Source organism: Juglans regia, chromosome 8 (genome assembly GCF_001411555.2).
Source record: "Juglans regia cultivar Chandler chromosome 8, Walnut 2.0, whole genome shotgun sequence".
Taxonomy (NCBI): domain Eukaryota; kingdom Viridiplantae; phylum Streptophyta; class Magnoliopsida; order Fagales; family Juglandaceae; genus Juglans; species Juglans regia.
In genome coordinates, this window is record NC_049908.1 from 23,796,024 (window position 1) to 23,811,170 (window position 15,147).

The 15,147-nt window shown below is 39.5% G+C and overlaps 1 protein-coding gene across 1 annotated transcript; it reads left to right on the forward strand.

The window, feature by feature from the left end:
- The first annotated feature begins 9,541 nt into the window (after positions 1-9,541).
- On the forward strand, positions 9,542-14,296 carry LOC108982720 (protein EARLY-RESPONSIVE TO DEHYDRATION 7, chloroplastic-like). Its single transcript, XM_018954174.2, has 4 exons — positions 9,542-10,597; positions 10,866-11,032; positions 13,158-13,242; positions 13,595-14,296. Exons 1-4 carry the CDS (start codon positions 9,645-9,647, stop codon positions 13,797-13,799), a joined length of 1,410 nt encoding a protein of 469 aa, XP_018809719.1. The 5' UTR covers positions 9,542-9,644; the 3' UTR covers positions 13,800-14,296.
- The last annotated feature ends 851 nt before the right edge of the window (positions 14,297-15,147 follow it).

The window sequence follows — 15,147 nt, forward strand, 5'->3', positions numbered from 1 at the left end:
TTTTTTAAATTCTCGTATCAAATAAAATAAAAAATTCAAATTTTTCAAATTTTAAAATAAAAATAATATTAAAAAAATATATTTTAGCAATATTTTATTTAACTTGCAATTTATATTTCAACTAATTTTATCTCATCTATAAAAATAAATAGAAAAAAAAAACTCTGTAACTAAATTTAAAGAAGTGTCAATGATTATATTTTGAAGTACATGTGATCTTCTATTTCTACATTTATTATATCCTTATCACTCTCGTTTACTTCTATGATAGTTGTTGAGCATAAATATTTTCCGTGGGAAAGGAAAGACTACCAAGAGACCAAAGGAATGATCACAAGAAGTCCATGTGATATGAAACGCATCGTTTGGGATCATTAGAATAATGTAAAGAGTCGTCGTGATTATCAATTCCAATATCGTATTCTCAAAAGAGATTTCACTCTGTGACACAAATTGATCCTTAAAAACATTCTTAAAAATATGTGGTGTGTAAAAGTTAGAAAAGTTGTGTAGTATTGCTCAACATACTACGACGGTTATTCACTTGATAAGAAACCTTACAAATTTTGTTGGAGTGACCTCAAGCTCAGCTTAAAGAATTGCTCCACAAATTTTTTCAAATTGATAAACTCCAAGTGTTTCTTCTTAGGGGTGAAAGTGTACTACGTAGTATGGAAATAGAGTAACACTTAATCAATCCACAGCCTAAATATTTTATCAAGAGAGAACAAAAAGAAAGAATCTTTTTCTATTTTTCAGATGGTGCCAAAAACACAATTGAGGAAGACTATATATAGTCCTCCCATGCGTTACAAGCAGGAGGGGGTCAGCCCCACGTGGGCGCCCCTCCATCTAATATCTCTCACTCGCACACAGTGGGCATGACCCCAAGTCAGCAACTTTCTAATGCTCTCAATCTTATTCATACAAATAAATAGGCCGTGCGATCACTAAGCACATCTGTAGAAAGGAGGGAGTACATACACCAAATCTCTCACAGAGAAGACCAGCATAGTAACATCCCTAACGTGTCTGGTCATGTCCTAGACTTATTTGATCGCATCAAGATCAAGTATTTTCGAACCCTCTTGAATTTAAAAACTCAGAACAATGCTTGACTACCTCCAAATATTTCAATGTGTTCACAACCTTTAGCCGCTACCGAGATGTAGCGTCATTTGTATGACGTCAGCAAACACTATCGAAGATACGATATTGAATAGTCTTCCCTTTACACTCATATCACTCAATTTTGGTTGAACTGATTTCCCAATAATGCCTCTTTAGATCGTATCAATCATGGCCATAGACAGCATGCCAAAGTAGCAAACATCACAACCTCCATCTCGTGACATAGTTAAAAGTAAAGGACATTTTTTAAGAAATGAGACTCACACAGTGAGAAAGAGGGAAACATTTTACTCACTTACTCATATGGTCGTATAAGCACATATAGTATGAAACACATGCTACGGTGGATTTCTCTTTCTCAAAGAGCATATGTCTATATCAACACCGTACAAATCTCAGTCTAGCCGCTCCTTAAGCGTCTAACCCGAATTTCTCAATTTGCACGTCTCCAAGGCGTCAAAGAGGAACTCGCATCTGGCTTACTACAGGCTACATGGATGGTGGGGTAACCCATGCATAGTCCTATCAATGGATCTCATCTTAGCTCCCACTAAGGCGACATAATTTTGTGTCAACCAACTTATCCCTTTGGACAAGTACCTAGGGACACAATGTCTCATCTCTACTCGCTACTTAAGCCCTAGAGGCGATCGCTCGTGTGAGTGAGCCGATCTAAGCCTGTTGACATATCTTTTGTGTGTGTATTAAAAACAATACGATAAAGACAAGAACTGAATCATATTGTATTAATATCCCAAAGGAAATGTTACATCTTTATGTCATTTGAAACACAAATTACATTTATAGTCTACGCAGTCCTAGATTCTTAACATGAGCCTCAAAGACATCTCTTGCTATAGGCTTCGTTAAGGGATCAGCAACCATGCGACTCGTAGAAAGATGTTTCAGAACCACTTCCTTTTGCGCTATCATGTCTCTGATGTAGTGATATATGATATTTATGTGTTTGGTTCTTCCATGATACTTTGAGTCCTTAGCATATGCGAGAGCTGCCATGCTATCGCAGAATATTGTCACTGGATCTGATATATCCGTGCTAATATCTAAATGCTTAAGGAACCTCCATAACCAAACAGCTTCTTGAACTGCTGCAGAACATGCTATGTATTTTGCCTCCATGGTGGATAACGCTATACAGGGTTGTTTCTTGCTGTTCCATGTAATGGCGCCTTGGTTGAGCAGAAAGACATACCCAGTGGTTGATTTGCGCTCATCTAGGTCGCTGCCCCAATCGGCATCACTGTAACCTCTTAGCTGCAAATTGAACCCTGATAGCACAACACATAGTTCGCAGTTCCCTTAAGATATCGCGTAATCCTTTTGACCGCTTTCCAGTGAGCTAGTCTGGGGTTTGATTGGAATCTACTCACTAAGCCAACTGCATAGCATATGTCAGGCCGAGTACACATCATTGCGTACATCAGACTACCCACAGCATTAGCATAAGGGATACGGGCCATTTTTTCTTTTTCTTTTTGAGTCTTAGGACACATCATTTTAGACAAGTTCTCGCTCCTTGCAACAGGGGTGTCAATGGGTTTACATCCATTCATTAGGACGCGCTCGAAGACTTTCTTTATGTAAGTCTTTTGAGACAAACACAAAAGTCTCTTTGAGCGATCTCTGTAGATCTTAACTCCCAGAATGTATTCTACCTCACCCATATCCTTCATCTCAAAATTGAAGGATAACCACTCTTTTGTGGCGACTATCAACCCTTTATTATTTCCAGCTAGTAGTATGTCGTCAACATATAATGACAACATAATGAAACTCTTCTTAGACCTTTGACATAAACACAATGATCATCTGTGATCATCGTAAACCCATTCGAGAGAATGGCTCGATGGAATCTGAGGTACCATTGTCTAGATGATTGCTTTAGGCCATATATAGATCGTTTGAGCTTGCACACTTTGCGCTCTTGACCTTTGACCACAAAACCCGTTGGTTGATCCATATAGATCTCCTCATCTAGTTCTCCATTGAGAAAGGCTGTCTTAACGTCCATCTGGTAGAGTTCCAAATCCATGTTTGCTATTATAGCTAGAATCAGGCGAATTGAGGCAAACCTCACCACTGATGAAAAAGTCTCATCATAGTCTATACCTTCCTGTTGGGTATATCCTTTCGCCACTAAGTGAGCTTTGTACTTATCTATTGATCCATCCGACTTGCGTTTGACCTTAAGAACCCATTTGTTCCCAATAGTCTTACGCCCTATTGGTAGATCAACCAGATCCCAGACCTGGTTAGTCTTCATAGACTCAATCTCATCATTAAGAGCTTTCATCCACTCATCTTTAGTAGAAGATGAGAGAGCCTCATAAATTGTCCTAGGCTCGTCATCATCATGCGGAGCTACTATAAAAGCTTCTCCTTCAATCTCAAAACGACGACGGGGAATACTTTCACGTGTGCTTCTACGCGGTTGAGGTTGTTGTGATTGATTGACAAGTGATGTCCTCCCACTCGGATTCAAATAATTTGTAGGAGCTTGAAGAATTTCTTCCTCATTCTCAACTAAATTCCTTGGAGCACTTTCCTCTTGTTCCACAATCTCATGAAGTTTTAAACTCCTATCAACCTCACCTCTACTTGGAAACTGATCTTCAATGAAATCCACATCTCGTGACTCAATCTCAGTTACACTTCCATTAGATTGTTCACCTATTAATACATACCCTTTAGAGTGTTCTGAGTACCTTATAAAGATACACTTCTTCCCTCTAGGGCCTAACTTTCCATACTTATAAGAAAAGTTGTGAACAAAACCCGCTGAACCCCATGGCCGCAAGTTACTCAAATTGGGTTTCTCGCCGGTCCATAGTTCATATGGAGTGGAAGTTACTGATTTGGAGGGTACTCGGTTAAGAATGTAAGCAGCATTCAAAAGTGCATCCCCCCAAAAAGAAATTGGTAGATTTGCTTGCGCCATCATTGACCTAACCATCTCAAGCAGTGTTCGATTTCTCCTTTCCGCCACGCCATTTTGCTGCGGCGTACTCGGCATCGTCAACTGTCTTTTGATTCTTTTTTCATCACAGAGCCTTTTAAATTGCTCAGAGAGATATTCTCGTCCTCGATCATTTCTTAGAGCTTTTAAACTCTTGCCTAACTGATTTTCAACCATTCTTAGATATCGCCTAAAGCATTCCAATGCTTCAGACTTATGGAAGATTAAGTAGATATGACCGTAACGTGAAAAATCATCTATAAATGTGATGAAGTAGACACCTCTGTGTCTTGCCCTCACACTCATTGGACCACAGATGTCTGAGTGGACTAATTGCAGTGAAAAAGATGCCCTTGTGGCTTTTCCAAACGATTTTCTCTTAACTTTTCCCATTAGACAATGTTCACATGTGGACAAGATGACCTTAGCGAGATTGCCTATTAGGCCTTCTCTAGCTAACCTAGTCATTCTATCTTGCCCTATATGGCCAAGCCTAGCATGCCATTTATATGAATCCAAATTATCAGATGTAGAAAGAAAAGCAATAGACTCATTTATATTTGAATACTCCAAATTCAAAATCATAAAACCGTCTTGAAGAAAAGCATTGGCATAAAACACATGGCTCAAATGAAAAGAAACATAATTGTTTTAAAAAAGAATTTGAAAACAAGTCTTAATAAAGTGACTACAGAAAGTAAGTTTCGTCGGATCTCGGGAGCGTATAGCACATTGTGAAGGAAAAGAGTGCGGCCACCCCGCAAGTCCAGCTTGTAGGTACCAAGTCCCAGTACCTCCACGCTAGCTCCATTCCCCACCTTGATATCACGACTCCCAGCTGGAAGGTATAGACTATGAGGAGACTTTTTCACCAGTGGTGAGGTTTGCCTCAATTCACCTGATTCTAGCTATAGTAGCAAACATGGATTTGGAACTCTACCAGATGGACGTTAAGACAGCATTTCTCAATGGAGAACTAGATGAGGAGATCTATATGGATCAACCAACGGGTTTTGTGGTCAAAGGTCAAGAGCGCAAAGTGTGCAAGCTCAAACGATCTATATATGGCCTAAAGCAATCATCTAGACAATGGTACCTCAGATTCCATCGAGCCATTCTCTCGAATGGGTTTACGATGATCACAGATGATCATTGTGTTTATGTCAAAGGTCTAAGAAGAGTTTCATTATGTTGTCATTATATGTTGACGACATACTACTAGCTGGAAATAATAAAGGGTTGATAGTCGCCACAAAAGAGTGGTTATCCTTCAATTTTGAGATGAAGGATATGGGTGAGGTAGAATACATTCTGGGAATTAAGATCTACAGAGATCGCTCAAAGAGACTTTTGTGTTTGTCTCAACAGACTTACATAAAGAAAGTCCTCGAGCGCTTCCTAATGAATGGATGTAAACCCATTGACACCCTGTTGCAAGGAGCGAGAACTTGTCTAAAGTGATGTGTCTTAAGACTCAAAAAAGAAAAAGAAAAGATGGCCCGTGTCCCTTATGCTAATGTTGTGGGTAGTCTGATGTACGCAATGATGTGTACTCGGCCTGACATATACTATGCAGTTGGCTTAGTGAGTAGATTCCAATCAAACCCCGTACTAGCTCACTGGAAAGCGGTCAAAAGGATTACGCGATATCTTAAGGGAACTGCGAACTATGTGTTGTGCTATCAGGGTTCAATTTGCAGCTAAGAGGTTACAGTGATGCCGATTGGGGCAGCGACCTAGATGAGCGCAAATCAACCACTGGGTATGTCTTTCTGCTCAACCAAGGCGCTATTACATGGAGCAACAAGAAACAACCCTGTATAGCATTATCCACCATGGAGGCAGAATACATAGCATGTTCTGCAGCAGTTCAAGAAGCTGTTTGGTTATGGAGGTTCCTTAAGCATTTAGATATTGGCACGGATACACCAGATCCGGTGACAATATTCTGCGATAGCATGGCAGCTCTCACATATGCTAAGGACTCAAAGTATCATGGAAGAACCAAACACATAGATATCATATATCACTACATTAGAGACATGATAGCGCAAAAAGAAGTGGTTCTGAAACATCTTTCTACGAGTCGCATGGTTGCTGATCCCTTAACGAAGCCTATAGCAAGAGATGTCTTTGAGGCTCATGTTAGGAATCTAGGACTGCGTAGACTATAAATGTAATTTGTGTTTCAAATGACATAAAGATGTAACATTTCCTTTGGGATATTAATACAATATGATTCAGTTCTTGTCTTTATCGTATTGTTTTTAATACACACACACAAGATATGTCAACAGGCTTAGATCGGCTCACTCACACGAGCGATCGCCTCTAACGCTTAAGTAGCGAGTAGAGATGAGATATTGTGTCCCTAGGTGCTTGTCCAAAGGGATAAGTTGGTTGACACAAAGTTATATCGCCTTAGTGGGAGCTAAGATGAGGTCCATTGATAGGACTATACATGGGTTACCCCACCATCCATGTAGCCTGTAGTAAGCCAAATGCGAGTTTCTCTTTGACGCCTTGGAGACGTGCAAATTGAGGAATTCGGGTTAGACGTTTAAGGAGCGGCTAGACTGAGATCTGTACGGTGTTGATATAGACATATGCTCTTTGAGAAAGAGAAATCCACCGTAGCATGTGTTTCATACTATATGTGCTTATACGACCATATGAGTAAGTGAGTAAAATGTTTCCCTCTTTCTCACTGTGTGAGTCTCATTTCTTAAAAAATGTCATTTACTTTTAACTATGTCACGAGATGGAGGTTGTGATGTTTGCTACTTTGGCATGCTGTCTATGGCCATGATTGATACGGTCTAAAGAGGCATTGTTGGGAAAACAGTTCGACCAAAATTGAGTGATATGAGTGTAAAGGGAAGACTATTCAATATCGTATCTTCGATAGTGTTTGCTGACGTCATACAAATGACGCTACATCTCGGTAGCGGCTAAAGGTTGTGAACACATTGAAATATTTGGAGGTAGTCAAGCATTGTTCTGAGTTTTTAAACTCAAGAGGGTTCGAAAATGCTTGATCTTGATGCGATCGAATAAGTCTAGGACATGACCAGACACGTTAGGGATGTTACTATGCTGGTCTTCTCTGGGAGAGATTTGGTGTATGTACTCCCTCCTTTCTACAGATGTGCTTGGTGGTCGCACGGCCTATTTATTTGTATGAACAAGATTGAGAACATTAGAGAGATGCTGACCTGGGGTCATGCCCACTATGTGCGAGTGGGAGATATTAGATGGAGGGGCGCCCACGTGGGGCTGACCCCCTCCTGCTTGTAACGCATGTTACTGCCGTTTCACAACACAATTGAAGGCTGGCCTATAAGGCCAGCCGTGCATAGCTCCTCAATTGTGTTTTTGGCACCATCTGAAAAATAGAAAAAGACTCTCTCTCTTTTTGTTCTCTCTTGATAAAATACTTAAGCTGTGGATTTGTTAAGTGTTACTCTAGTTCCATACTACGTAGTACACTTTCGCCACTAAGAGGAACCTCTTGGAGTTTATCAATCTGAAAAAACTTGTGGAGCAATTCTTTAAGCTGAGCTTGAGGTATTTTTTCGCTGTGCATTCTAACAGAAGAGATTATATCAAAATTAATTATAGAAAATAAAAATGCTTAAATTGAAAAAAGAAAAAGCACGCGTGGGGAAAACTAGAAGACTGTTATTTTTTATTTAACAATATCAATTCAAATGGGAATCCGAGTACTACTATTTTATACTCCATAAGTCTAAGATATTATTAATTTACAATCACTTTTAACTATCAATCTTGATAATTAAGCCAAATTATTACAAAAATTCCTTTAAAAAGTAGATAACCCTAAAACTTACAAAAAGACAAGATAAGTGATTGGCTAACAACCCATTTACAACTTCCAGACAACTTTAAATAAAATAATATATTTTATTAAATTTAATCACATCAAATCAAAAGTAAAAGTTAAAATAAAATTAAAAAAGAAAAAAAAAAAGAGATTTCTACTCTTCCCTCTCTCTCAAAAAACTAATGGCCCCTGGCTCCAAATCTGATTTTCGTCGGAAGAGCCTCCTCCTCCTTTTCCTTCTCATTTTTCTCTTTTCGTCACTCACCCACCTTGTCTGTCAAGGTAGTTCTTTTTACTTAGTTTTATTTTGCTTCCTTCAAGGTCGAAAATGGATAGATCTATAGCTTTTCGACATCTCCCAAGCAGCAAATCGTTCAGAGGAAAGTGGCGGTTGCAAAAATCACCACATGTGGTCCTCAAGCTCCATCCATTCCGGCAACTCTTCTAGCCACACGCACCAGATCATCGAATTTGCCACCACCAGATCTAACCTTTGTGGCTGGAAAGAGACAATCATGTTACCTTTACATGCCGTCATAGATTCCGAAGTCTATCAGAGTTGGTCCAAATTATAATCTTTCATTTTTCACATCTATCTTATTGTTTTCTTTTTTAGTTTTCTTATTGTTAATTAAAATAATAAAAAAAAAGGTTAGTCTTTCGGACTTTTGTCTGTAGAGGTTGAGTCATCTTCTTCTGTGAAGAGTGAGGTTGAGTCTCTGTTTAAACAGAGAGTATTGTCACTTGGACGTTTATTTGTAGAGAGTATCAATAGTAGTGAAGACTAGACCAATCACTAAAGGAAATAATGTACTGATGGAACTCTAAATATATTATTTTGGTCTATGATATCATGTTTGATATGAAGACATTCTAAAAGTTTCTTGATAAATGAATGATGACAATTTTCTTTAAAAAAAAATAGAGAGAGAGAAGTGGCACATGGTATCGTGAGTCACTAGAGAAACCCACCGTCGTTGATGTACTCTATTGTGATTTTTTTTCACTTGTTATTTTTTAGAGTCGTACTATATCCACCAAAGGTGTAATCCAAAAAATTCTCTTGAGAAGGCTATTTAGCCTTTTTATTTTTTATTTTTATGTTTTTCATATATTTTTTATACTTGTAAATATTTTTTTTTTAAAAATTCATAAGATCATTAAAAAAAAATAAAAAAAACACCTATTGAGACCCACTGTTGAGACAAACCCTTGGTGGGTTTAGTGTTTTCTTATTTTTTATTTATTTTATTTAGACTTTTAATTTTTAAATTCTTTATGTCTGGATTTGAGTTTCTCATTAAAATCTGTTTAGATTCAAAGATAAGTTGATATGATTTTAGATGAATTAGATAAGATATTATTAGAATATTATTTTTAATATTTAAAAAAGTTAAATTATTTATTATATTTTATATAAAAATTAAAAAATATATAATAATAAAATAGAATAAGTTGAGATAAATTATTTTTCAATAGTTCGGTGGTATTATTTTAAATTAATAATCTGGAAATCGTTACTCGATGCGCGGGCGGGAAGTGCCTGAAACAGTTAAAAAAATGGTCACACGACTCACGGGGACCCTACTCCGTTACGCCACGTTTCCTTTTCGTCCTCAGCATCCCTCTCTTCCAAGTTTTCCCCCCCAACTCCATCGGTCATTACTTCGTGACAATAAAGCACCACCAACAATGGCTTCCCAAGATCCAAACCTCAAAACCCCACTCTACCCCGATGTCATCCAATCAAATCCCGACGCTCCCTCTCACCCTACTCCTTCGTCCCCTTCCTACAATCTCTACCCCTCCATCGACATGCGAGACCACGTCGAGAACCTCTTTCTCTACCCCCCTGATTACCCCCAAAACCCTAACTCTAACGGCTACTGCTCACCCTCAGCCCCGCCTGAGGCCACCGAGGAGGTCCTGATCAGGATCCCCGGTGCCATTCTCAACCTAATCGACAAGCACTACAGCGTCGAGCTCGCCTGTGGCGAACTCACTATCGTACGTATACGGCAGGGGGACAACGCCGTTGTCGTAGTCGCCTGCATTGCTGAAGAGATCCAATGGCCGCTGGCCAAGGATGAGGCCGTCGTCAAGCTCGACGACTCGCATTACTTCTTCTCGTTCCGCGCCCCAAAGGAACATGGATCTGGGTCCGACTCGAGCGACGAGGAAGACAAGCGTTATGGAAAGGACTCTGACGATCTGTTGAATTACGGGTTGACGATTGCGTCCAAGGGGCAAGAGTGCTTGGTTAGGGAGCTGGATGGGATTTTGCACAGTTACAGTAGCTTCTCGATGCATAAGGTTTCGGAGAATGCGAAGATTAAGAAAGGGGAGGCATTGGATGGGTCAGTGGCGAAACAGATTTCGCCAGCGGATATGAACTCGGAGAGGAAGGAACTTATGGAGAAGCAGTGCGCCGCTTACTGGACGACGCTGGCTCCAAATGTGGAGGACTACAGTGGGACTGCCGCTAAGATGATCGCGGCGGGTTCAGGTAAGCTGATCAAGGGGATATTGTGGTGTGGGGATGTCACGGTGGAGAGGTTGAAGTTGGGAAATGAGGTTATGAAAAAAAGGGTGAAGCCGCGCTCCAATTCGGAGATTGATCCCAAAACCTTAAAGCGGATTAGAAGGTACGGAGAAACACAAATTAAAATTAATATATTCCTCTTTGTGGTGTTGCTTTCACATTAGTCTTTTGTTTTCCTTAATGATAGTTTAGTGATTTAGAATTTAGATGGCGCATACTTGAAATGAAAATGGGAGTTATGACATAACTAGTTAGCGAGTTTTTTTAAAAGGTTCAATAAGAGTTCTCTAAATTGAAAGTGATTTCTTATCATTGCATTGGCAATACATTTTTAGCTAACGTTTGAACATTGTTGGTCTGACAATATGTAGGGTTAAGAGGGTGAGCAAAATGACGGAGAAAGTTGCAAATGGCGTCCTCTCTGGGGTTGTTAAAGTCTCTGGATTTCTTACAAGTTCGGTAGCAAATTCAAAAGTAGGCAAGAAATTTTTCAGCCTAATGCCTGGGGAGATTGTGCTTGCATCCCTGGATGGGTTCAGTATGTTGATCATCTCAAGCCCTTGATCTTTTATGTTCACATATTAGCAGATATTCCTGAATGGCATTTTTACCCTATACTGCAGCTTCCAATTTAAAAGTTCATAACTAGTTGCATAGATTTTGAAATTGTGCAACCGGCATTAATTATAAGATATGATCTATAACTATGAGATTATACTTATAAAAAGAAAAACTCTGAGATTAATTTGGGATATCGTCATCCTTCCTTCCTGTTTGAATACCAGCCTGCAAGCAAAATGGCCCACATGATGCATGTGGACAGGGAAAAGTATGTTGTAACTGTAGAGAGAGATAGAAATGCGTGTGTAGCAGGGGCTGCTACACAATGTGATGATGTTTTGAAGAAATAACTTGATAGAATATGTATGTCAAGTGAGAGCTTTTTCAGCTAAATACTTGCCTCTTCATTGAGAATGAAAGGTGCAATCAGCAAGATCAGGGATGAATAGAATGGAAGATTTAAGATTATAAAAGAAAATGTGGAAAAAAACTTAAAAGATAGAATTGTAGGTAAAAAGTCCACTGCCTTAGGCTACCGTCTAAGTTGCCTGGGCATTGACCTGCTCCTCAGGGGTAGATATGAAGAATCAAGCAGGAAGAAGACAGATCAATAATTGAGGGTCAATGTGTTTTTTAGAACCTGTTGTCTTCTCAATTGAATGACTTCTGAAAGGTTGGTTGGATGGGTTTAAATTGCTTGGAGGTGATGATTATTGCTAAGTAAGAGTGGAGCCATATAGATAGTTTTGTGTGCAAATAATAGCTCACGCTTTCAACCTCTCTTTAAAATAAGGGGAAGGAATCCTTTTTGTGTCAGCGACAGAAGGAACCGCTAGAAATCCTTTCCTTTCTCTTTGGTTTTGGACAGTGTAACATTAAGTGCTAGTAGAGGAGATAAGGGTAAGGAAAGGAGTAAGAGATAGAAGACAGAAGGCGAGTGAACTGGCAACCACAGGTCACCCTAGCATTGCCCAAAGAACAAAAGTACTGAAATACTTAAGACTCCATAATCCAACTTATAAGAGATTTTGAACAGTACATGTGGCAAGATCTACCCGGTATAATGTCCTAGGAATTTTAGGCTTGTGGATATATCCTTTTTAATAGGACTCCCAAATTAGAAACTAATAAGCTCCTTAAAAAGAACAAAGGATGATATCCCATTCAAATGTGCACTAGATCTCCCCCCCATCCCCATAGAAAAAACAGAAGAGTATGGGATGAATATTTTTTTTTTATTGGCACCGGGTGTCTAGGAACAGCATCCTGAATATTCTCATGGGTGCACATGCTCTCGGCAAGGATTTTCCTGCAAGTATACCTCGGGTAATTCAAGGGAAAAATGCCCTAGTTTGATGGCCCATAAAGATTGTTTGCACCCAAGGGGATTTAAACCTTAGACCTGGGGGGGAGCATATCCCCAGGCCCAAGGTCTTTACCACTTGAGCCAACCTCTAAGGGTTTTGTCACACGTATGAAGGGCCTAATGGGCATAAAAGGCTAATGGGCTTGACGTGGGCCAGGGCACGGAAGACTGAGTTGGTGATTGCAGTGAAGAAGGCCTGGAGTTTCGTTGGTGGGCTCTAGCCCAGTTACCTGTTTCTTTTCTTTCTTTTCAGTTGTAAGGCCTTATTGAGCCATTAGAATCTTAGATAAACTCTTATTACCATTTTACCCTTTTCTGTTATGAGATACTGTGATTCCATTGGATGGAACTCTGGGAATGCCGCGGAGTGAATTCCTTAGCTACTAGTATCCCCAGAATGTGTAAGAAGCATCAGAATGGTTATTTTGAATACAATTTCCTTCAATTTCTCAGTTTCTCTCTCTAAGTTTTCTGGAGGATACTCCCCCCTCGAAGTTGGCAAAATTACATACTCAAGCTTCATTTCACTGTGTTACAGGTTTGGGATGAATAATTAGCCAATGAGTTTGTTCAGTGTTGATATTAAGATCTGATATCTAAGCTTTTGTTGGTAATTTCTTTTTTATAGTAAATTTATTGCCGAGGCAAAACATCTGTATTCAAATCTCCTTCATTGAACATGTTTATTTCTTTTTGGTTGTGCTTTAGAAACATGTTTCTAATTTCTTACAAATAGGCAAAATCTGCGATGCTGTTGAGGTAGCTGGAAAACATGTCTTGTCAACATCATCCACTGTGACAACTGAACTCGTCTCCCACAGGTAAATTCAGTGGATACCCAAAACATTGAGTAAAACAGCATGTAAAAGCTCATAAAAATACATTCATTGATGCCATAATGATTTGAGCTTGAGAAAAAAAAAAAGACTAGCAATTTAAGTTTGTTTTCTTGCATTCGTGCTTTGGTGATGTTGGCAGTGCGTTACTTCCAGAACTTTGCTATATCAGTAACTAATAATTAGGTTCTTCTCATTTTCAACTAATTTTACCAATCCAGACCTAGTTTTTATGGCCTTTTTATCAGATTTAGTGATGTTATAAGACGCTGGTAGGTAGGTCATTATGCTTCTCTAACCATTACGAGTTGGAATTTGCAAAATGCTTGTCTTGCAGGTATGGGGAACAAGCAGGTCAGGCAACAAGTGAAGGGCTTGATGCTGCAGGCCATGTTATAGGCACTGCATGGGCTGCTTTCAAGATCCGAAAGGCATTCAACCCTAAAAGTGTTCTCAAACCTACCACCCTAGCCAAATCTGCTGCTAAAGCTGCAGCCGAAGAGAAAAAGGCTAAGAAGTCCCAGTATGGGAATTTTCCATAGTGTACCAGAGGTTTGCCCATATACAGAATGTAGCCTATATTTGCAGAAAATTTCTTGTCGAAGACGTGTCTTCAAGATTAGTCGGGCTTTGTTCCTCAAAAGGCTTGCTGAGCTTGAATACGCTGCTCAGGCCCTTTTGCTCGATGCTTTCAATAAACTGGGTTCATAGCCCTTCCATGGACATGGGCTGACCCGGTTGAGGGCCATGTAAGAGCACCGTGAATGAGCTTTTTGTTAAGTTATTCTTTGGGTTTCATGAGGAATGGGTTTGTTGTATGGTAGATTGGGGGTGGTGGTGGAGATCCAAAGGCAGCAAAACAAACTATTGAAAAGAGAGCAGAAAGTTTTTGTTTGGAATTGATTGCATATCTAATCTTTTGTGAATTAGAATATGTAAGGGGCTCCTTTCGTGGTGGGTGAATATTCTCATGATCGCCTGTCGTGAATCGATTCGTCTAATCCCTGGTACGGAATAACTTCTTTTTCTTTTTATGCTCCGTTTTGGTGGTGGATACTATTTATTATTTTATCATTATTTTTCATGTTTATGACCGTGACACCATTAGTCCTAGCTAGAAGGGTGATGTATCATGTGTGTGGATATATATATATATATATGGGAAATTTGGACATATCTCCCTGTGCGATTTCTCCTTTTTCTTTTTTGAAAATTAATCCTTTTAGTATTCAATAATTTGGACCAATTTCTTCTGTCACATTTTCTATCTATGTCTGTTAAAGGATAACACGTGCCATCCTGTGAGCCCGCTCGATTGTTTGTGGGAGCACGGGGAGGAGAGACCTCCCCTCCCCACCGTCGGCCACCACGTGGTGGCCAGCAAAATTTGGACATAAAAGAACTCTAGTAAAAGAGTTGTTAGTTTGATCATTTTCCAAAGTTTACTAATTATTAGTTTTTATCATATTTTAGTTTTGTTTATAATTTGATTGGAAGTTGTTTGAACAAGACCTTCTTCTATTGCAAATTTTAATAAAATAATATGGATAATGATAGGTGGAAGGGGTTTTTCTCCCCCTTCTATCTCAGCGGGCTTGAGAAGGGAAACTAAGGGGACAAGAAGTAAAGGCCTAGCCTAAAATAAGTAGACTCTTCAACTCGGCTCACGAGTAGGCTCCTCTAGATGCCACCTACACGAGGGAGTGTGCTGAAGGGAGATGGGATTTGCTGACCTGGAGACCCCTCGAATAGTGTCCAGCTCTCGAGTGCTTGTTTGCATATTGGGTGAAAAGTACAAGAGACCCTCGATTCTCTGACATAGGAGGCATCAACGAATTACTAAGGACGCTAGCAGGGTGAGGCAAATTGGAGAATCATGTCACATTAATT

Excerpts from the sequence above, each read along its gene's own strand:
- LOC108982720 (XM_018954174.2), top strand. The coding sequence starts at position 9,645 with ATGGCTTCCCAAGATCCAAACCTCAAAACCCCACTCTACCCCGATGTC. Across the intron at positions 10,598-10,865 it reads ACCTTAAAGCGGATTAGAAG|GGTTAAGAGGGTGAGCAAAA; the intron begins GTACGGAGAAAC and ends GACAATATGTAG. Across the intron at positions 11,033-13,157 it reads TGCATCCCTGGATGGGTTCA|GCAAAATCTGCGATGCTGTT; the intron begins GTATGTTGATCA and ends TCTTACAAATAG.